The 23,726-nt window shown below is 45.8% G+C and overlaps 1 protein-coding gene across 1 annotated transcript in view; it reads right to left on the bottom strand.

Annotated features, from left to right (window-relative positions):
• Positions 1–23,602, bottom strand: part of LOC311138265 (helicase ARIP4-like) — a 33,114-nt gene extending 9,512 nt beyond the window's left edge. Inside the window, 13 exon segments of the mRNA XM_084172947.1 lie at positions 364–541; positions 1,007–1,193; positions 1,196–1,337; positions 1,339–1,349; positions 1,971–2,167; positions 2,383–2,516; positions 2,697–2,879; positions 3,821–4,050; positions 5,243–5,422; positions 6,560–6,693; positions 7,814–8,231; positions 9,409–9,601; positions 23,488–23,602. Coding sequence (XP_084029073.1) covers positions 364–541; positions 1,007–1,193; positions 1,196–1,337; positions 1,339–1,349; positions 1,971–2,167; positions 2,383–2,516; positions 2,697–2,879; positions 3,821–4,050; positions 5,243–5,422; positions 6,560–6,693; positions 7,814–8,231; positions 9,409–9,547 — 2,133 coding nt within the window. The 5' untranslated portion in view covers positions 9,548–9,601; positions 23,488–23,602.
• Positions 23,603–23,726: the final 124 nt, after the last annotated feature.

The following is a 23,726-nucleotide window of genomic DNA, read 5'->3' as shown; positions in this document are numbered from 1 at the left end:
TGGCCACTTTTTAGAATTTGTAGCACAAATCAATATCCCCAGTATTAGCATTTTCCCCCACGTTTCATGTCCAGATCATCCTAAAGTGCCCCTGCCTGCCTGCCTGCCTGCCTGCCTCTCTGTCTGTCTGTCTGTCTGTCTGTCTCTGTCTGCCTGCCTGCCTGCCTGTCTGCCTCTCTGTCTGTCTGTCTGTCTCTGTCTGTCTGCCTGCCTGCCTGCCTGCCTGCCTGCCTGCCTGCCTGCCTGCCTGCCTGCCTGCCTGTCTGCCTCTCTGTCTGTCTGTCTGTCTGCCTCTCTGTCTGCCTCTCTGTCTGTGTCTGTCTGTCTAACCCCACAGCACTAGTACAGCAATCTCAGACTCACCTTGCAGCAGACGCAGAAAGCCTTGAGTGGGTTGAGGCCCAGCCAGCCGCTGTTGCCTGCCTCTCTGAAGCGGTTCATAAACTCAGTGTAAAGGGCCCTCTGCAGGGGCGACAGGCGCACCATGATCACATGCTCGTCCTTGGAGGGGAGCTGGTCCCGCAGCACGTCGTGGCCTCGCCTGGGACAGACACGGAGGAAACACAACACGCAAAAATCAGCTTATTACTATATTGTATACCTAGCCAATTCAAAGAGCTATAGGAGAGAGTAGGTGCTAGGGGTTGATTTGGGATTGGGAATGATGCCTGGGTCACCCAAAATATTCTCCCTAAACACCAGTAAGGCTGTTCTCTGCTCTTCAGTAATGTTACAATGGGTCGTACGCATGTATCAATGTATCAGAGCCAGAGTGCTGACTTAGGATCAGCTTTGCCTTTTAGGTCACAATTAACAAGATTACACGGACAGATGATCCTAGACCAGCACTGCTACTTTGAGACGCTCAATACAAATGGCTCCAGGACAACTTGAGATCAGGATTTTGGCTAAGTCAGGGGATAGGTTTGTTTCAATGATATGTGAATGGATGATAATGTGAACAAAGTGGGAATTGATTAAAATCAGGCGAAATCCTGGCTCTTACCTCTGGACGAAACCCTCCAGCAGGCTATGCAGCACGTGGCTTCTGTATCTCATCAACCTGGCGTCCTGCGGCGTGCTGTCCACACACTGCCCGTTCAGAATGGGCCTCTCGAACATGTTACTGAACTCCTGCCTGGTGCCCAGGAAGTCAGGCCTGACAAAGTCCACCATGCACCAGTACTCTATCAGTTGTTCTGGAGGGGGTAACCCGTTAGGACCACGCGTCGCCTGGAGCGGATGTTCTTCAGGGCCTGCGAGGTGCTGGCGTGGTAGTTCTTGATGCGGTGGCCCTCGTCACAGATCACCACGTCTGGACCGGGCCTGGCCAGGGCCCTTCTCGATACCTGGGTGGGTAGGTGGTGAGGAGGGGTAGACAGAGAGTAAAACACAGGTTGAGGAAATGTGGAGGTGTGTGTGGAGGAGAGAGAGAGAGAGAGAGAGAGAGAGAGAGAGAGAGAGAGAGAGAGAGAGAGAGAGAGAGAGAGAGAGAGAGAGAGAGAGAGAGAGAGAGAGAGAGAGAGAGAGAGAGAGAGAGAGGAGAGAAAAACACACCTTATGGGAATGTCTTGATGTATAAATCAAATAACAACGTTCTCTAATCTACTATCAGTGGTGATTAATACCATCATTTTCATTCACTATGATGTAATTGATGTGCAGGCAATTCATCAGCCTTGGCATTTGAATAATTGTAATTTATGCAGATTTCTACAAAGCATTATTCCCCAACGTCAACTCAGTATACTGTATTGTATCATCGTTATATTGGTGTGCAATTTCTCATTTTCAATGGATCAGTGTAGGAGTTATGATCTAGGATCAGTTTAGCCTTTTAGATCACTATGAATAAGATTAGATGGACAGGTGGGACCTGATCCTAGATCAGCACTCCTACTCAGACTACTGCTACGGCCCTAGATCACCTACAGTGGCCCTGCAGCGACCTCTAACCTCTAACCCCTGACCTTTCATGAGCTCCTGCTGCCTGTCCTCTTCGTCCAGGTCGATGATGACAGGTCCCTGGGGCTTCTTGGACTTCCTCTTCCTGCCAGTCACAAAGCTCTTCTTCAGGGACAGCAGGCGGTACATCTCATACCCCATCAGGAGCACACCCCCGTCACGTGACCAGTCCTCCACTACCTTAGCCCGGGCCACCGTGGTTCTGTAGGGCACACACAGGTAGACTAGTCAGAATTGTAACACACACACACACACACACACACACACACGAGGGCACACACAGACACACTAGTCAGAATTGTAACACACACACACACACACACACACGAGGGCACACACAGGTACACTAGTCAAAATTGGTAAACACGCACACACTAGTCAGTGTGTTAGCTAGCTCTACTATATAATGGTACGCACTTGTGCTCGTCGTTGAGGATGTGGACTCTGAAGGTGCGTCCTGTGACTGTGGCAGGGTCACTATCTGGGGGCAGGGCCTCTTGGGACGGGAGCCACAGGTTAAACTCTGCCAACCAGTTCTGGAGGGTGTTCACCTAGGGGGGAGAGAGAGAGAGAAAAGCTAGATAGATGTATGCAAACACACACAGCTTGGAAGACAGACAGCGATACAGACAGACAGGTGAGATGAGAGAGAGAACAGAGAGAGAGAGAGAGAAACACACACACTTACTCGAACACACACCCACCCACAACCAACCTATCGGTCAACTCACAGGGACGATGGCCAGTACAGTGTGGGCCCCGGTGTGTCGGAGCAGGATGTCTATGAAGGAGATGACCTGCAGGGTCTTACCCAGGCCCATGCTGTGGGCCAGGATACAGCCAAACCCGCTGCTGCCCTTGTAGCGCTCCAGAGACTCCACCAGGTTGTCATAGAGGAACCGGATCCCACCAACCTGGGAGGGAGGGGAACGAGGAGGAGAGAGAGATGGTAAGCAAGGGGTGAGAGCGAGAGGTGAATCAAGAGCAGAGTGAAGAGGAGATCGATGATGGAAAAAGTGAACGGTGTGTCACGTCTGAAGTCTGTCTTCCTACATGTACAGTAGGGTACACCTTGGCCTTCACCTCTCAGGCTGCAGGGTAAGGGCTAACAGGCTGCAGGGTAAGGGCTAACAGGCTGCAGGGTAAGGGCTATCAGGCTGCAGGGTAAGGGCTATCAGGCTGCAGGGTAAGGGCTATCAGGCTGCAGGGTAAGGGCTAACAGGCTGCAGGGTAAGGGCTAACAGGCTGCAGGGTAAGGGCTAACAGGCTGCAGGGTAAGGGCTATCAGGCTGCAGGGTAAGGGCTATCAGGCTGCAGGGTAAGGGCTATCAGGCTGCAGGGTAAGGGCTAACAGGCTGCAGGGTAAGGGCTAACAGGCTGCAGGGTAAGGGCTAACAGGCTGCAGGGTAAGGGCTAACAGGCTGCAGGGTAAGGGCTAACAGGCTGCAGGGTAAGGGCTAACAGGCTGCAGGGTAAGGGCTAACAGGCTGCAGGGTAAGGGCTAACAGGCATGCTACACTGGCCGCGTTACTTTTGCAGAGCGTGAGACACTCCCAAAAATGTAAAATGAAGCCTAAGCGTAAAATTACAACGGTTCTTTTTTCAAGAATTGTATATATGGCTCACGCCCAAGACCACTTGATAAAGTGGCTCACGCTCCGCCCACGCCAGCCAAAGTTATGTGTCCAGTGCAGCAGCTAGAGGACCCCAGACATGGATTGACGTTAGTCCTGAACATGAAAGCACTTTCAATGGAGATTCACCATTGAGAAGGTGTTTTAGTCCAGAACTAGGCTTAATCTGTGTACGGGAAACTGGACCCTACTGATGACCCAGTGTAGCTCCCCTGTAATACCTGGTGAGGTTTGACTGCGCGGGCCAGCTGCGGGGCGAGGTAAAGGTCTTCCTCCTCCGCTGGGTGGTTGATGTTGACCAGGACCCTCCCCTGGGCGTCTGGTTGGTTGAGTGAGTCGTTGATGTGCGCCCCGCTGCTCTCCTCCGTGCCCCCCGCACCTTCATCATCATTGGCCGAGTCGCTGCTGATCGGCAGTGTGTCGTCGTCCCCCGAGCTCAGCTCGATCACGTCTGGGTCGGGGAGGAATTTAATTGATTAGATGTATTTATTACTTTTTTTGGGGGGGGGGAACTGTTAAAAATTTACAAATCTCAGAGGATAACAGGTGAAAGAATTATAGCACATTTATTTCCAATGTACATTTTTACATTTTAGTCATTTAGCAGACGCTCTTATCCAGAGTGACTTACAGTTAGTGAGTGCATACATTTTTTCATACTGGCCCCCTGTGGGAATCGAACCCACAACCCTGGCGTTGCAAGCGCCATGCTCTACCAACTGAGCTACAATGTAGTCCCGGAGAGAAGGCTTGATTCAGAGCAGGGGAATTGACATTTATAGTTCATGACATTAAGCGTTCATAACCTGACAGCTAAAACAACGTTATGACTGACATCGATTATTAAGTAATTATCAGATCTGTGCTGCCTCTAGATAGAGCATTTTAAGTACTAACCAAGAACTGTGTATATATTCCTGTTTGTCTAACCAAGGAACCTTCTAACTAGAACGTTTTCCCTAGAACGTCTGGGTCTAGCCTGTAGTGTAGACAGGGTTGTCACAACACCTTTATCGCTATACTCAGAAATATCATGGCAAGGAAACAACACAATAATAAGCAGACTTCATTTCTCTAGGAAAAGTCCTAATTGGAATCAAACAGCCTTGTGTTGTCACCCAGAGTCAAATGTGTTAATTTTCCAAGCTATAGCACACAATACATACAACCGGTTCTGAAAGGGATAGTTCGGGATTTTGGCAATGAGGACCTTTATCTACTTCCCCAGAGTCAGTTAAACTTGTGTATCCCGTTTCTCTATCTGCGTGCAGTTTGAAAGAAGTCGCTAGCATTAGCGCAATTGCTAACTAGCGTTAGCGCAATGACTAACAACTACTATGGGAACAGCTAGCATGCTAGTTGTTCCTGTAGACTTCTAATCACTGCGCTAACGCTCACAAAACTACCTCTAACTGCCTTCATACTGGACGAAGATACATAAAAACGGTATCCACGAGCTCATCTGACTATGAGGAAGCAGATAAAGGGCCTCATTGACTCTTTAAAAGGACCAAATAGTTAAGTCTGCTTTGTGTTTTTTGCCATGGAAAATCGAGTCTCGTGATACTGGTATCGTGACAACCCTACTAGACAGAGTGTGGTGGTTGTTCCCTGTGTTTTAGCAGTCCTTCTCCTGGTCTTACCGTCTCTGATAGTGGGCGTGATAGTGGGGATAGCTGGTGGCTTGGCGTCCTCCTCCTCCTCCTCTCCACTGCTGTCGCTGCTGTCCAGACAGATTACGTCCTGCCTGGCTAGGAAAGCAGCCTCTAACAACCCCTGGCCCTGAAACGCCTCGTCTCCAGGCCTCCCTGACACCGCTTCCACTGGAGGAGAGGGGGAGATGAGCGATAGAGAGAAGAGCGCACTGACCATTGTTGTTAAATGTTTACTTTGACAATGTAAGTGCTTTAACGTTCCATGTGAATAAAGTCAGAGAGAGAGAGAGATGGATGGAGAGAGAGAGAGCGAGAGAGACAAGAAATAAGTAAAAGGGGTTAGGAAAATAAATCTCCCTCGACCGTGGGGTGGCAGAATTAGGGCTCTATAAAATCTGTGTTGTGGAGTACGCAGACGGAATCCAGAAATTAAAACGGTATTCAACAATATTCAAAAATGTATTGAACTTATTAGTAGGAAATCATCCAAATGTATTTAGCTTACTAGAAAAGTCATTAATTGGCCCAAGTTAATCATAAGACATGAACAAATTGCATCAATGATTCATATTTTCCTGCAAATTTCTGAAACGGCACAGGAATGCAGTTAGCGATTAGAGTATCTGTTAGCGGTGATGCTAATGATAACCATCTTCTAGTAGAGAGAAGGTTTTTGGGAAAGCCTTTCCCAATTAAATGTTAACTACAAAGTAGCCTATGTTTTCATTTAAATGCTCAAAAGAGCAATTTCTCAATAAATAATTTTGCTAGGACTGTATGGGAGTGGTCTGAGCAAGGAGGGGAAAACTGAAAACAAGCTGTTATTGGCAGAGAGGTTTGGAACTCTTTTTTATTGGTCTATTAACTAATTTACAAACTATGCAATCACATGAGCGCTACAGAAACATTGCTAACCAAACAATGGCCTCTTTGCTGGTGTACACTTGAATTAAAGGGTCACTACACCCAAGAATCTTAATTTCTTAGATTTTTCCACAGACCTCAAAAGTGGTCTCCTGGTGTGGTTTAAGCATTGTTGTGGACTTAGAACATCCAATTGTGTGGTTTTTCTATACAACAAAAAACGGTGTGATTTTTAGAGCGAAAACATGAGAAAACTGAAAAAAAACTGAAACCTGGAAAAACAAAACAGAGAAAACGGAATTTGGGGAAAAAACTGAATCAGGCAAAAATTAAAAAGATTTTATAGGGCCCTCCAGAATCCTTTGTATGACAGACCACCAAATGGAGCCCCTCTATGACAGTCAGTGTCCAGAGCGGTTCAGGCTGAAGTAGGACTCTTACCGGGTGGAGGAAACTCTTGGACGGGTGGTGCCGTGAAGTCCTTCCTCTGCTGCTCCAGACGCCTCAGCCTCTCTAACTCCTCCTGCTGGGCTGCTTTGGTCACTGCCTCCATCTGGTGCTCCTTCAGCAGCTTCCTGTTGGGAGGAGAGGAAGAAGGGATGGTTTGGAAGACAGGAGGACAGAATGGGTTAGAGAAGAAGAGGACAGGGGGTGGGTTACAGGAGAGGGGGGTGGGTTAGAGGAGAGAAGGACAGGGGGATGGGTTTGAGGAGAGGAGGACAGGGGGACGGGTTAGAGGAGAGGAGGACAGGGGGACGGGTTAGAGGAGAGGAGGACAGGTTAGATGAGAGGAGGACAGGGGGATGGGGGAGAGGAGAGGAGGACGGGTTAGAGGAGAGGAGGACAGGGGGATGGGGAGAGGAGGACGGGTTAGAGGAGAGGAGGACAGGGGGATGGGTTAGAGGAGAGAAGGACAGGGGGATGGGTTAGAGGAGAGGAGGACAGGGGGACGGGTTAGAGGAGAGGAGGACAGGGGGACGGGTTAGAGGAGAGGAGGACAGGTTAGATGAGAGGAGGACAGGGGGATGGGGGAGAGGAGAGGAGGACGGGTTAGAGGAGAGGAGGACAGGGGGATGGGGAGAGGAGGACGGGTTAGAGGAGAGGAGGACAGGGGGATGGGGGAGAGGAGCGGAGGATGGGTTAGAGGAGAGGAGGACAGGGGGATGGGTTAGAGGAGAGGAGGACAGGGGGACGGGTTAGAGGAGAGGAGGACAGGGGGATGGGGGAGAGGAGAGGAGGACAGGGGGATGGGTTAGAGGAGAGGAGGACAGGGGGACGGGTTAGAGGAGAGGAGGACGGGTTAGAGGAGAGGAGGACAGGGGGATGGGTTAGAGGAGAGGAGGACAGGGGGATGGGTTAGAGGAGAGGAGGACAGGGGGATGGGTTAGAGGAGAGGAGGACAGGGGGATGGGTTAGAGGAGAGGAGGACAGGGGGATGGGTTAGAGGAGAGGAGGACAGGGGGATGGGTTAGAGGAGAGGAGGACAGGGGGATGGGTTAGAGGAGAGGAGGACAGGGGGATGGGGGAGAGGAGAGGAGGACAGGGGGATGGGGGAGAGGAGAGGAGGACAGGGGGATGGGTTAGAGGACAGGGAGAGGGGGATGGGTTAGAGGACAGGGAGACAGGGATGGGTTAGAGGAGAGGGTAGATAACAGGGAATTGAAACCACCCTATCGAACAGATGAGTGTACCTACCTGATGTTCTTCCTCATGTGTGCTGTCTTAGAGGGTTTAGCAGGCTTAGGCTCCTTAGACTTAGAGGTCCTCTCTTTCTTATTTTTGCCAACTGAGGGCTTGTCCTTGCTGGGGGTCTCAGGATGGGACAAAGAGGCCTGGGATTTTGAGGCCCTCGGTTTCTTCTTTTTGCTCACAGAGGGCTTGTCCTGGCTCGGGCTCTCAGGGCAGGAAGGAGGCTGGGAACTGGGGCCAGACGGGGGCTGGGAGCGAGACTCAGGCCTAGAGTTGGGCCGGGAGGAAGGCCTGGAGGGGGGCTGGGAGGTTGGCTGAGACGGGGGATCAGAGGGAGTCTCTTCCGAAGGTGAGGTAGCTGAGGGGTAGTCCCTCCCTCCCTGGGTCTCCATCTCAGTACTGCCCTGGCCGCTCTCTGGCCGCTCTGTTGGAGAGAGGAGCAGAGAATGACATCAATCAATCAACTAATTATAAAATCCAGGACTGGGCTTAATCTGTGTCTGGGAAACTGGCCATTAGGGTTTGAGAAATGGACAAACCCTTTTGGGAAAGCATTGTTTGTCAGGAACTTTCACCAAACCATTGGTTTATCAGTTTCTGGGGTCAATGAGCTGAATAATCTCCATTGAACAAGATTCTTAGTCCAGGATCAGGCTTCATGATTTATCCGGGAAACCGTCCCTAAATCCTAACTCTTGTATTCTTTACTGGGCCAACCGATCATCTTCTCTATGGTCCAGTCAGACAGATGTTACAGACAGTGTCTGTCCCCCAAATGGCACCCTATTCCCTTAAATAGTGCACTAGGAATAGGGTGCAATTTGTGACTCCCATCCTTCCAGGCAGCCAGGCTGAGTGTGTGAGTGGGGCTTGCCCAAGGCTCTGACCCTATGGGCCCTGGTCAAAAGTAGTACACTAAATAGGGAATAGGGTGCCATTTGGGACACAACCAGTGTCTTCATTACACTCCCATCCTTCCAGGCAGTCAGGCCTGAGTGTATGAGTATGAGTGGGGGTTGCCTGGTGTGACCCCTGGCAGCCTCTCACATTCCTGGCATTGAACACATAGTTGAGACGCTGCTCAAAGCAGATGCAGGCAGCTCCAGGCTGGAAATTTCATTACAGCAGCATTCATCAAACCCTGACCTGAATTGTCCTACCTGTTTCTCTGTCTGCTCTAATATGTTCAAACTTGTCTGTCTAACAATGTGGGATCAGACTCTCTCCAAGTACCCAGCTCACTGCTTGACTCTTGTTTCTGCATCCAAAATGGCACCCTATTCCCTACGTAGTACACTACTTTTGACCGGGTCCTCCCATGTAGGGCACTATTCTAGGGAATAGGGTGCCAGACTTCACTCTGCTGCAACGTAAAAGCTGCGGCATAACAACAGCGGAGATGTTAAGCCTCGCACTTTCAGTTGTTGCGGAAGTCAGCCCGACTCTGCTGTTTACTTCCTGCATCACCAACTTTCCCTTTAAACAGAGTTAGTCATTAGATTTAATTAGAATCACTTCTAGAATGTCTTCTGTTCTGACTGAAGAACCAGTATGAATTGTAAGTATTAAGTCGGAGGCAACACACCAGCCATGTCACTCACCAACTGCATCATCTTCATCATCCCCATCATTGTCACCCTCATCTTCATCCTCAATCTCCTCGTCTTCCTCTTCCAGATCCTCGTCTTCGCTGTTAACACTGGGGTCCAGGTCGCTTCCTGAGATCGCCTCTTCAGACATGGCGTCCCGCAGGGCTCAGAGAGCATTACCTACACACATATTCACTGGGGGTACCTGTAAAACAATACACATCGCTTTAAGCCAACTGTCAAACAAAGCACAACAAAATGGAGACCCCCTTTAAAAGGGAAAGGGATAGTTCACCTAGGCTAAATCAGGATAAGGAAACCAATATGTGTGCAATTCCACGGTAACGGAATTACACAGACAAACAAAAAACATTGATTTCAAAGTTGAACAAACCATACAACACCATGCACAAGGACTACTTTACAAAATCACAATTACTGTAAAAACTGTGCAGATGCAAAGTTTGGTAACAAAAAGTATATAATCTCCCTCAGTTTTTTATGTGTCCACATTTTCCAAAAAACGTAGATATCTGCTGCGAATTAAGATTCAACGATATCTGCATGACATGAAACACTGAGTTTGAACAAATCTGTTTTGGTTATTGAACTATATTAAGCAAAGGAAGGAAAGGGGGATGGATACCTAGTCAGTTGTACAACTGAAATGTGTCTTCCGCATTTAATCCAAACAAAATGAAGTGTCTTCACATTTACATTTATATTTTAGTCATTTAGCAGACGCTCTTATCCAGAGCGACTTACAGTTAGTGAGTGCATACATTATTATTTTATTTTTTCATACTGGCCCTCCGTGGGAATCGAACCCACAACCCTGGCGTTGTAAACGCCATGCTCTACCAACTGAGCTACATCCCTGCCAGCCATTCCCTCCCCTACCCTGGACGACGCTGGGCCAATTGTGCGCCGCCCCATGGGTCTCCCGGTCGCGGCCGGCTACGACAGAGCCTGAATGTAATTCCGGTAACGGAATTACAGCATGGGTCCCTGATCTGTACTACACAGAAAAGCAAACTATAGATATGAATGTCATGCTCTTCATGGTGATGTATCCTGAATAGGTACACAAAAGTAGAAAAATGTAATATCCTCCTTTGCATCTTTGGGTATTATTCTACACACTGCCTATTATTTGAATGAGCTCCGACCCCAAACAAGAGGTTGGACAGGACTGGACCAAATCTGAACCAATCATCTATGTTTCACAAGTTTGGACATCAAAGTACAATCAAAGTACAGCATGGTAGCACTCAGACGAGCAGAGTTCAGTACAGTACAGTAAAGTAGTTTAGTACAGTAGAGTTCAGTACAGTACAAAACAGAACATAGTGTACTCAACTCGTGTGTGCTACTGTGTACTGTACTGAACTCTACTGTACAGTATTGTACTGTACTATACTCTACTTTTCTTTACTGTACTCTACTGTGCTGTACTAGTGTTGCACGGTATAACAAAACTTCAGTACCTTTTCGATACAAGAAAATGAAAAATGGTTTGGTACTAGAATTTTTGTTACTTTCGGTAGTTCTGTCAAATGTGTCTCATGGCTCCAGTTTGTATCAGCGCAGCCGATGTCCCCCTTTATAGCGCGAGTGCACCGTGCCTGCTCCACTTAGCCTGCACTGGGAGTCTGGGCTGCATCATGTTAGCTCTCCACCGTGCCTGCTCCACTTAGCCTGCACTGGGAGTCTGGGCTGCATCATGTTAGCTCCCCACCGTGCCTGCTCCACTTAGCCTGCACTGGGAGTCTGGGCTGCATCATGTTAGCTCTCCACCGTGCCTGCTCCACTTAGCCTGCACTGGGAGTCTGGGCTGCATCATGTTAGCTCCCCACCGTGCCTGCTCCACTTAGCCTGCACTGGGAGTCTGGGCTGCATCATGTTAGCTCCCCACCGTGCCTGCTCCACTTAGCCTGCACTGGGAGTCTGGGCTGCATCATGTTAGCTCCCCACCGTGCCTGCTCCACTTAGCCTGCACTGGGAGTCTGGGCTGCATCATGTTAGCTCCCCACCGTGCCTGCTCCACTTAGCCTGCACTGGGAGTCTGGGCTGCATCATGTTAGCTCCCCACCGTGCCTGCTCCACTTAGCCTGCACTGGGAGTCTGGGCTGCATCATGTTAGCTCCCCACCGTGCCTGCTCCACTTAGCCTGCACTGGGAGTCTGGGCTGCATCATGTTAGCTCCCCACCGTGCCTGCTCCACTTAGCCTGCACTGGGAGTCTGGGCTGCATCATGTTAGCTCCCCACCGTGCCTGCTCCACTTAGCCTGCACTGGGAGTCTGGGCTGCATCATGTTAGCTCCCCACCGTGCCTGCTCCACTTAGCCTGCACTGGGAGTCTGGGCTGCATCATGTTAGCTCCCCACCGTGCCTGCTCCACTTAGCCTGCACTGGGAGTCTGGGCTGCATCATGTTAGCTCCCCACCGTGCCTGCTCCACTTAGCCTGCACTGGGAGTCTGGGCTGCATCATGTTAGCTCCCCACCGTGCCTGCTCCACTTAGCCTGCACTGGGAGTCTGGGCTGCATCATGTTAGCTCCCCACCGTGCCTGCTCCACTTAGCCTGCACTGGGAGTCTGGGCTGCATCATGTTAGCTCCCCACCGTGCCTGCTCCACTTAGCCTGCACTGGGAGTCTGGGCTGCATCATGTTAGCTCCCCACCGTGCCTGCTCCACTTAGCCTGCACTGGGAGTCTGGGCTGCATCATGTTAGCTCCCCACCGTGCCTGCTCCACTTAGCCTGCACTGGGAGTCTGGGCTGCATCATGTTAGCTCCCCACCGTGCCTGCTCCACTTAGCCTGCACTGGGAGTCTGGGCTGCATCATGTTAGCTCCCCACCGTGCCTGCTCCACTTAGCCTGCACTGGGAGTCTGGGCTGCATCATGTTAGCTCCCCACCGTGCCTGCTCCACTTAGCCTGCACTGGGAGTCTGGGCTGCATCATGTTAGCTCCCCACCGTGCCTGCTCCACTTAGCCTGCACTGGGAGTCTGGGCTGCATCATGTTAGCTCCCCACCGTGCCTGCTCCACTTAGCCTGCACTGGGAGTCTGGGCTGCATCATGTTAGCTCCCCACCGTGCCTGCTCCACTTAGCCTGCACTGGGAGTCTGGGCTGCATCATGTTAGCTCCCCACCGTGCCTGCTCCACTTAGCCGGCACTGGGAGTCTGGGCTGCATCATGTTAGCTCCCCACTCATGCTGCACAGAAGTTAACACACTTGAATAATGCGACACAGCATTTTGAAACTGTTAATTACGGTACTGTTCGCAAAACAATGTCCATACAGTCTAGAACACTTTACAATGCAAGACGATTCCGGTATCTTCCAGCTTTGTAGGCGAACTATCATTGCTAGCTTACAGCTGAAGCCAACATCAATTCACTTCCCCAGTATTTTGTTTGCAAACAATAACACAAAATATTTTGATTTCAAAGCTGATCGACCTCTCTCTCACGTCTCTCCCAAATATTATCTATTGCCTCAGCGAACTGAATAAGGCTCCGTCGGGCTGCTTCCCTCTTGCCTTGTGAATGACGTCATTACTGGTTAAAGAGACAAAGCTCACTTTTACGAAATAAGCTACTTCTATGCAAATGTTGTTGATCAGTACAATAAAATAAGTCCCAAATGGAAGGGAAACAGATTGTTTGTCATCTATAGCCCCATGAAATCAGCCAAAACAAGCTCAATAACTCAATGCATGCACACACTCCTATTGAATATGCATTCACCTGTATTGTGTATGGGCCTAGGCTACATCTTGATTTACCCAGTTTATCAAGAGATTTACCATTCAAATAAATGATTACCATTATGCTGTTATTTAGTTAGATTGGTAAAAACAAAGTCAAATTGTTTGTATGATTGTGTAATTGATTCATTAACGCATACATGGCTGTCTCTGAAAAATAAAAACGATTGAAAAGAGCAGAAGCTGAGTTTATCTGTCTGGATCATCTGCCATTCTGTGACTTTGGCTAATATGCCTTCTTTTTTTTTTGCCATGGTATTGTTTTGTTATTGAGTATTGTGATACTAAACCTGGCATCGAAGTTAAAATTCTGGTATCGTGACAACACTACTGTACTCTACTACAGTGTTTCCCAACCCTGGTCCTCCAGTACCCCCAACAGTACACATCTGTATCGTAACCCAGGACAAGCACACCTGATTCAACTAATCATTAAGCCTTCAATGAGTTGAATGAGGTGCGTTTGTCAAGGGCTACAACGAAACGTTGTACTGTTGTGGGTACTCGAGGACCAGGGTTGGGAAACACTGCTCTACTGTCCAAACGTGTGAACCCAACTGTGGTTTGTGATTACTATGATTTCCCATTGTAGCCAATTAAATTGCAGAAATTTAACAAATTTTTCAGAAATAACAGAATTTTGAGTTTTATTCACTTAATTCCTGCAATGTGGTCCTCTGTAGCTCAGCTGGTAGAGCACGGCGCTTGTAACGCCAAGGTAGTGGGTTCGATCCCCGGGACCACCCATACACAAAAAATGTATGCACGCATGACTGTAAGTCGCTTTGGATAAAAGCGTCTGCTAAATGGCTTTTTTTTTTTTAAATTCGTAAAGAAAATGTAAATCTGTAAAAACACTAACTAACTGATAGAGCTACCTTTACTTGTTACTTCTGTGAACTTTCATTATCCTCCCTCATCATGAGGGAGAGAAATTAGAAAATATCTTAAAGATGTGGGTTTTTGGTGACGGAATTTCAAGGAACAATGCAATGTTTCTTAAACTTACAGAAGGCAAATAATTTATACAAAGCTAAATATAAGTGATGATATTAGTTGGCAGAGGTCTTTCCTTCAACATTATTGAAGCCACTGCCTGTTCACCCCACTATCAACCAGAAGGCGAGGTCAGTACAGGTGCATCAAAGCTTGGACCAAGAGACTGAAAAACAGCTTCCATCTCAAGGCCATCAGACTGTTAAATAGCCAACACTAGACGGCTTCCACCCGGTTACGTAACCCTGCACCTTAGAGGCTGCTGCCCTATAGACTTGAAATCACTGGCCACTTTCAAAATGGAACACTAGTCACTCTAATAATGTTGACATATTTTTGCTTTACTCATCTCATATGTATATACTGTATTCTATTCTACTGTATTTTAGTCTATTCCATTCCGACATTGCTCATCCTAATATTTATATATTCCTTAATTCCATTCTTTTACTTTTAGATTGTGTGTATTGTTGTGAATTACATTTACACGTCATTTAGCAGACGCTCTTATCCAGAGCGACTTACAAATTGGTGCATTCACCTTCTGATAGCCAGTGGGACAACCACTTCACAATTTATTTGTAGAGTATATTTCTATTATTATCTTTTTCTATTTTATATATCTTTTATTTATTTATTTATTTTTGGGGGTAGGGGGGGTGGGTAGAAGGATTACTTTTATACTATCCCAGGTATTCCTTAAAGAGGTAGGGTTTCAAGTGTCTCCGGAAGGTGGTCAGTGACTCCGCTGTCCTGGCGTCGTGGGGGAGCTTGTTCCACCATTGGGGTGCCAGCCAGAGCAGCGAACAGTTTTGACTGGGCTGAGCGGGAACTGTGCTTCCGCAGAGGTAGGGGGACCAGCAGGCCAGAGGTGGAAGAACGCAATGCCCTCGTTTGGGTGTAGGGTCTGATCAGAACCTGAAGGTACGGAGGTACCGTTCCCCTCACAGCTCCGTAGGCAAGCACCATGGTCTTGTAGCAGATGCGAGCTTCAACTGGAAGCCAGTGGAGTGTGCGGAGGAGCGGGGTGACGTGAGAGAACTTGGGAAGGTTGAACACCAGACGGGCTGCAGAGTTCTGGATGAGTTGTAGGGGTTTAATGGCACAGGCAGGGAGCCCAGCCAACAGCGAGTTGCAGTAATCCAGACGGGAGATGACAAGTGCCTGGATTAGGACCTGTACCACTTCCTGCTATTATTATATTCCTTATACTATATTATATTATTATATTCTGTTATTCCTGTTATTATTAATTGTTAGATATACCGCACTGTTGGAGCTAGAAACACAAGCATTTCGCTACACCCGCAATAACATCTGCTAAACATGTGTATGTGACAAATAAAATTTATTTCTAATACCTTTTGACTTTTTCTGGTAGATGTGGTCTAAGACCCCTTTTCCATCTGTTTGACCAGAAATCAAAGCCTTTGCTTATTCAGGATGGAAAATAGGATCCACATTTATGTGGAAAAACACCAAAAGCATGATTACATTAATCACATCAGCAAGTCGGTTATTATCAATAAATCAATTCATTTTCACATTCATCATCTATGACAGAGGCATGCATGAAATAGAGCAATACAGTAAAACAAACTGTCTTTGCTTGGTAGGTTGCTTTACCTTCCTCACTCCTAAAGCGTTCTCAAAGTGTCAGAGATAAAAAGAGGACAGGGAGCTCTGTGAGAGTGTGTGTGAGCGAGCGAGCGAGGCGGCAAGCGTGTCAGAGAGCTGGCCAATTACATAAGAGCTCAGTTCCATAACAGGCCATTGCCACTCAGACCGCCCGTGCCTTCCCTTGTGTGAGTTAAGTTAAACAGCAGGATATATAGGCTATCCCAAGACACCCAGAGCATAGTGGTCACTACCCTTTTCTCTCACCCCACATACAAAAGCTGTCAGCCTGTACACTGTTCCTTCAGATGGTTATGCAACAACTGTCAGGTCTGAGTGTCACATCCCCCCGCCTCCCACCCACACACACTGGCAGACAGAGGCTGCGTCCCCAATTTTCCCAAGTGTGCACTTGCACACTCCCGTCTAGAATTTAACAATTGTAGAAACTCTTTTTAGCCACTTACACCAATCCTATGCTTTTCAATCCATGAGGAGGAGATGTGCGCAAGTGCACTCTTTTAGGAGAAGGATGTCTTACCCAATGGTAAATAAACATTCTCTCTCACTCACTGCCTACTGTTCTCCTAATAATGACATAGCTGCAGAGTGTGCTACAAAGCTTGCTCATGTCATGTTTCTCATAATGTGTGGACCAGCAAGCTTGGCAAGGCGCATACTAGGTCGTCAGAGTTGATATGGGGAAACTATCTGTGATGATTAGCCACTCAAATGAATCCAATAAGACAGGGGTCGGCAACAGGGGGCCCTCAAGTAATATTTTTTGGCCCCTCAAAGTTTAGGTAAAACATGTTTTCGTTTTATGGGGTCAAAAGACTAAAATCCCCAGGATTTTAGCAAAAACAATTGCCGTGATCGTGTCTCAATGTAATCAAGGTATGAAATTATTGCTATTTTCAAATACAATCTCTTTTTACACTTGCTTGTGGTCAATTTTCAGTGTACAAATTATTATAATTATGTTCCGGATCCCTGACCATCCGCACCGACAAAACTTGGTCCGTGTCTGAATATAGTTGCCTACCCCTGCAATAGGACCATGTCAACACACACAACCATCCCGAGTTTGTTTTGGTTGATCAAAATATAAATAACATTGTATTCAATTAACATAACCTATAGGCTATACATAACATCTCTGCGTTATTCATGTTTCCCATTGATTGAGAGGACACACTAGACACTAGAGGTGAAAACCTAGTGTGAAAAAAACCTAGTGTCCAATCTGTCAGAGGAAGCTGCTGCACCGTACACAGTCAGAATCAGAAAGAATCACAGATCACTGTCTGCCACTCTCAAACCCTACGAAGCTCAACAGCTCAAACCTTAATCGGTATCCATGGTGACCCAGCCAGATTCAGACAATACTCAGAGAGTATTGAAAGGTTTTCAATAATACATGGGTCAATCCACCTCAAAAAGAACAAGAGGATTTTGACACCCACCATCTCAGATTGTTCTGAAATTGTTTTGGTTGTTGGAAACAGATTAGATTAGCATTCCTGCAACATTATTTTGTTAAAATATATTTTGATCTCTGAGAATTTAAGCTAATTGATTGCATCCAAATTGGCCATTTCAATTTATAGGATTAATCTATTATTCAATAAATATAGTACCTAACATTCAATATCAAACAAACTTTTTTCTAACAATGAGTTAGACATGAGGAATCCAAAGGAATGGTCAAAAGGCACCCACGGACCCCCCACGCCAATCCCACCCCAACAACGAGTATATAGTATTAGTTCTCTGTGTCTGACAAGTAGTATGGAGATGCGGCTCGGAGTATTCTTTCTTCATCCTATGTAATGTATCCCCAGTGAATTTGGTGATGGTTTTCTTCCCATTCAGAGAAATGTGTCATTGAAGTTGTTAGGTTTATGTCCCATCCTACATCCTGATGTGACCATGTTCTTACCACTAGATGGTGCTGTTCCTGCTATTAGGTGAAAAAGGTTAGTTCACCCAAATTACATTGTTTCCTTACCCTGTAAGAAGTCTTGACAAGGTATGACAGCAACCCATGCTTTGGTTTTGTTGGTCACTGTTTAAAATACTAACTTTTTTGCATTTGTGGGACAAATCCAATGCAAGTCAATGGTACCTATATACACTCACCAGCCAGTTTATTAGGTACACTCATCTGGTACTGGGTCGGATCCCCCTTTACCTACAGATCAGCCCAAATTCTCCGGGGCATGGATTCTACAATGATTTTTAAGCCTTGATACAATTGAGACATGGATTGTGTATGTGTGCCATTCAGAGGCACACACACAATATTAGGAAGGTGTTCCTAATGTTTGGTATACTCAGTGTATATTATTTTCAGTGACAACTATTACAGATTATTAACTATTACAGATTAAATCCACCTCTCAGCCCATCCCACGTATCTCCATTGAACAGCCTCTCTTGATTTCCTTGTGCCATATATTTTTCAACTGTGCTGTCTTACATAGATTCTGAACCTTTCTAATCAAATATTAATCAACAGATTGTAATTACATTTTTTATATTTTTGCTAAGAGTATTATGTTGTTGATTGATTGACTATGGCTTTCCAGATCGCCAAACAGTGCTATTTGTAGGGTTAATTTTAGAACAATATTATGACTTTTTAGCCACTCCTGAACCTATGACCAGAAACCAGCTACCAAAATAGACGATCAAGTGATTCCATCTCTTCACAGCAAAATCTGCAAAGCTGACATGATTGTATGCCCCATATACAGTGCATTCTGAAATTATTCAGACCCCTTGACTTTTTCCACACTTTGGTACGTTACAGTCTTATTCTAAAATGGATTTCTAAAAACAAATCCTCAATCTACACACAATACCCCATAATGACAAAGCAAAAACAGGTTGTTATAATTTTTGCACATTTATAAAAATAAAAAAAACGGAAAGACCTTATTTACATAAGTATTCAGACCCTTTGCTATGAGACTTCGAAATTGAGCTCAGGTGCATCCTGTTTCCATTGATCATCCTTGAGATGTTTCCACAACTTGATTGGAGTCCACCTGTGGTAAACTCAATTGATTGGACATGATTTGGAAAGGCACACATCTGTCTATTCAAGGTCCCACAGTTGACAGTGCATGTCAGAGCAAAAACCAAGCCATGAGGATTGTGTCGAGGCACAGATCTGGGGAAGGGTACAAAAAATGTCTGCAGCATTGAAGGTCCCCAAGAATACAGTGGCCTCCATCATTCTTATATGGAAGAAGTTTGGAACCACCAAGACTCTTCCTAGAGCTGGCCGCCCGACCAAACTGAGCAAACGGGGGAGAAGGGCCTTGGTCAGGGAGATAACCAAGAACATTTACATTTACATTTTAGTCATTTAGCAGACGCTCTTATCCAGAGCGACTTACATGAGCAATTAGGGTTAAGTGCCTTGCTTAAGGGCACAGACAGATTTTTCACCTAGTCGGCTCGGGGATTAGAACCAGTGACCTTTCGGTTACTGGCACAACGCTCTTACCCACTAAGCTATCTGCCGTACAAGATGGTCACTCTGACAGAGCTCCAGAGTTCCTCTGTGGAGATGGGAGAATCTTCCATAAGGACAACCATCTCTGCAGCACTCCACCAATCAGGCTTTTATGGTAGAGTGGCTAGACGGAAGCCACTCCTCAGTAAAAGGCACGACAGTCCGCTTCGAGTTTGCCAAAAGGACTCAGACCATGAGAAACAAGATTCTCTGGTCTGATGAAACCAAGATTGAACTCTTTGGCCTGAATGCCAAGCGTCACGTCTGGAGGAAACCTGGCAACATCCCTACGGTGAAGCATGGTGGTGGCAGCATCATGCTGTGGGGATGTTTTTTAGCGGCAGGGACTGGGAGACTAGTCAGGATCAAGGGAAAGATGAACGGAGCAAAGTACAGAGAGATCCTTGATGAAAACCTGCTCCAGAGTGTTCAGGACCTCAGACTGGGGCAAAGGTTCACCTTCCAACAGGACAACGACCCTAAGCACACAGCCAAGACAACGCAGGAGTGGCTTCAGGACAATTCTCTGAATGTCCTTGAGTGACCCAGCCAGAGCACAGACTTGAACCCGATCGAACATCTCTGGAGAGACCTGAAAATAGCTGTGCAGCGACGCTCCCCATCCAACCTGACAGCGCTTGAGAGGATCTGCAGAGAAGAATGGGAGAAAACTCCCCATATACAGGTGTGCCAAGCTTGTAGCAACATACCCAAGAAGACTTGAGGCTGTAATCGCTGCCAAAGGTGCTTCAACAATGTACTGAGTAGCCTCCCGAGAGGCGCAGTGGCTGTGCCACTAGAGATCCTGGTTCGAGTCCAGGCTCTGTCGCAGCCGGCCACGACCGGGAGACCCATGGGGCGCAGCGTCGTCCAGGTTAGGGGAGGGTTTGGCCGGCAGGGATGTTCTTGTCCCATCGCACACTAGTGACTCCTGTGGCGGGCCAGGTGCAGTGCACGCTGACACGGTCGCCAGGTGTACTGTGTTTCCTCCAACACATTGGAGTTTTCACATTTTGAGTTGTGTTTCGGAGGATGCACGGCTCGTTGCAGCGATGGGAAAAGACTAACTACCAATTGGATCCCACGAAATTGGAGAGAAAAAGGGGTAAAAAAATAACAAAACTAAAAAATACAAAAAACGTAAAGGGTCAGAATACTAATGTACATGAGATATTTATGTTTTTTATTTTTTTACTACATTTGCTAAAATGTCTAAAAACCTGTTTTCACTTTGTCATTATGTGGTATTGTGTGCAGATTGATGAGGGGAAAAAACAATTTAATCCATTTTAGAATAAGGCTGTAATGTAACAAAATGTGGAAAAAGTCAAGGGGTCTGAATACTTTCCGAATGCACTGCATATATATATATATATATATATATATATATATATAATATTTTGTTGGTAGCAAGAATTTTGTATAATAATTCAAAATGTAAAAACATTTTTTTAATCAATCGTTGTTTTGTATATCAGTTCATAAACCCAGTGCCATGGGATCGGAACATCGAAGAAGTCTTCACAGCCTTTTTGTAACCTGTGTGGCGCAGCCGTCAGCATTTTTGTCCTCAAATGGAACTGGTATATATTTTGATTTATGCCATTTTTTCCCAGCCAATTTTTATCTTTAATATTGGGCAGACAAACAAGTTCCCAATGGTACCTATGTGGATGTGCCATAAATGCTGAAACGTTAGCCAGGTAAACAAAACCAAAGCATGGGTTGCTGTCAGACCTTGTCCCAGTGTTTCCTCTGGAAAAATGTGTAGCAGTGGGGGAAAAGGTCGTGGATAATTTCTATGTAGAATGTCTGAGAAGCTCAGTTCTGGTGATTTACTAATCCAAATTGAATTAAAATAAAATTATGCTGACACCATTTAAAATATAATTTCCACCTCCAGAAATGAGTCCAATAACATATCAGTAAAATTATCTGTTAAAATGATTTTTTAATATTGGTCCATGCATATAGCCTATGTATGGTTTATATTATCAGGTATGCTATTAGCAATAAGCATAATTACCTGAGGCTCAACTGATGGAGCATAGTGTCTATAAACAAATACAGTAGGCAACCCCATGCCTATCTGTATTTACCTTATTGGGCTAATCCTTAGCTAGATTCCAAATGCTGTACTTTAATTAGTTAGCATCCTACTGATGAATTGTATGTCCCAAAAAACGTAAACACAGTGAATATAATGTAGGCCTATCTGTTAGGATAACTTGGGGCAATACGCCACGTCTGTACTTGTCACAGAAACCACTTCACGTCACCATTTTTCCCTCCAACACTTTCCCTGGTTGCCACTACTCTTGCTCAACTAAAAATTGTAATCTGTCTCATCACAATTTAAGTCAAGTCACTCACCAAAAATTATTTTGAGGTTGGGTGGTGGTTTACCCTAAGGTTGCCGCTGGTAAAAACTCAACACATATTTAGGAGTTGAGAAATAAATAAAGTAGGAATGGAAAGCTGGAATCCGAGCCAACTAGGTAAATAGATAAATCAGATATAGATAGATAGACCCCATAGTAGATAGTTTCTATTCATTAGTCGTTTTGTTTGCAGAGGAACATTTAATGTGGACTGTTTTATCATCTTCAAAGTGCACCTTGGTAAAAATATTTTTTCATGTTCCATATTTTTTGGGCATGGTGGCGATTTTGCCGTGGCTCAGCACCACATATAAATGACTGCAGCGGAAATACAGCCTTGTCCAGAGACTGCTTACATGGTAAGGAAAGGGTCTGTGGGTGGTGTTTGACCATTTGTTTGGATACCTCATGTCTTATTCACTGTTAGAAAAAAGTTAGGTCCAAATCGGATATTAGGTACTATATTTATTGATTATTATATGAATCCTATAAATTTAAATGGCCAATTAGCTTAATTTCTCAGAGATCAAAATATTTCAACAAAATAATGTTGCAGGAATGGTAATCTAATCTGTTTCTAACTACAGAAACGATTTCAGAGCAATCTGAGATGGTGGGTGTCATGGCTTGCTGAAATGACATGGAACGACCCACGTGCATGTCCAGCATCAAATATTTACACACCCCTGCACAGCTGCTGATAAAATATTAACTGTATGACCACTACACTGAGCAGCACGTGGATTATATACCTCTTCTCCCCCACTCACACCTGCATATCAAAACTACAGTCTATGATCCCCATGGCAAATCAATATCAACCCCTGTATATTTTTACATTCTGTTGACATTTCAATGTGTCAAGTCATAGGACATAAAGATGTTGTTGCACCTTGGCGTGATAGTTTTGTGTTACTTGAATTTCGGAGAAAAAAAAGAGATATCACATTTTTGGTATTGTACCACATTAAAATGGAAAATACATATTCCTGAACTATCTGAGATTCCAAACAACAATGTCAATATTCCTGCAAATCACTATAATCTGGATGCCAACATTAAACTCTGACTGTCACTCACTCCCCCTCTCTCTCTCTCTCACACACACAATATTGAGCAATTATACTGCAGTGTGTTACATAAAATGCTAAATGCAAGAGATAATAACCAACTCTAGCTTCTGTAGGTAGCCATAACGTGCAACCATAAACAGGTAGCTAACTAGGTAGAATGGGGGCACATCATTAGAAAATACCTAGCTGGCTTACTTGTTGTTTTCTACCTTGTGCCCATCGTCAGATATGTCATTATTAACTCGCAAACATCAACATAATAGCTACTGTTATTAGCACGCTAACTAGCTGGATAGTGAGATGTTGGCTTATTAAACGCAAATCTGAGATGAAATATTGCTAAGATATATTGTAGGTAGCTAGCTAACGTCGTTAGCACATGTCTGGCTATAAACAGATCACAAGCCAAGACAATGTATCTTACGCTAGTTAGCTTAGGTAATTTCTCACAATTAGTTAGCTAACGTTTAACGATTTCCATAAAATTTTACAAACAAGTCGTACCAAATACAGCCAGCTAACGTTAGCTAGCTCGTGCGTGCGTGATTGAGCAGCTAGCTAGCTTGTTGTTGTTAGTGAACTAGCGTAATGTTACCATACAATCGCTGTTTTCAGCCAACGTCTATTGTCCAGAGGATGGCTAATCAAGAAAGCCATTATGTAACATTGTTAGACTGAAACAAAAATTAAGTTCGAATCAAAAAGTTGGCAAACGATGTACTTACGTTTTGCATTCCCTTAGGAAATCGAATTGATGATATGTTTATGATTAATACATTTTTTTTTTTTTACTAACTGTATTTCTTTTAATTTCCCCTCACGGTTTCTTCAAGGGTAACAGTAACAATGTCCCCCTGCACGGATGTAAAAACAACTCGCTAGAACTCAGTTCCGGAGGCACACTCGAATGACTCAAACTGTTTAAAAGCAGCCCAAAACTGCTATCAGGAAAGGCCCAAAATTC

The sequence above is a fragment of the Coregonus lavaretus genome (genome assembly GCF_964263955.1).
Source record: "Coregonus lavaretus genome assembly, chromosome: 12".
In the NCBI taxonomy this organism is placed as follows: domain Eukaryota; kingdom Metazoa; phylum Chordata; class Actinopteri; order Salmoniformes; family Salmonidae; genus Coregonus; species Coregonus lavaretus.
This window is presented reverse-complemented; position numbering and strand designations above follow the sequence as displayed.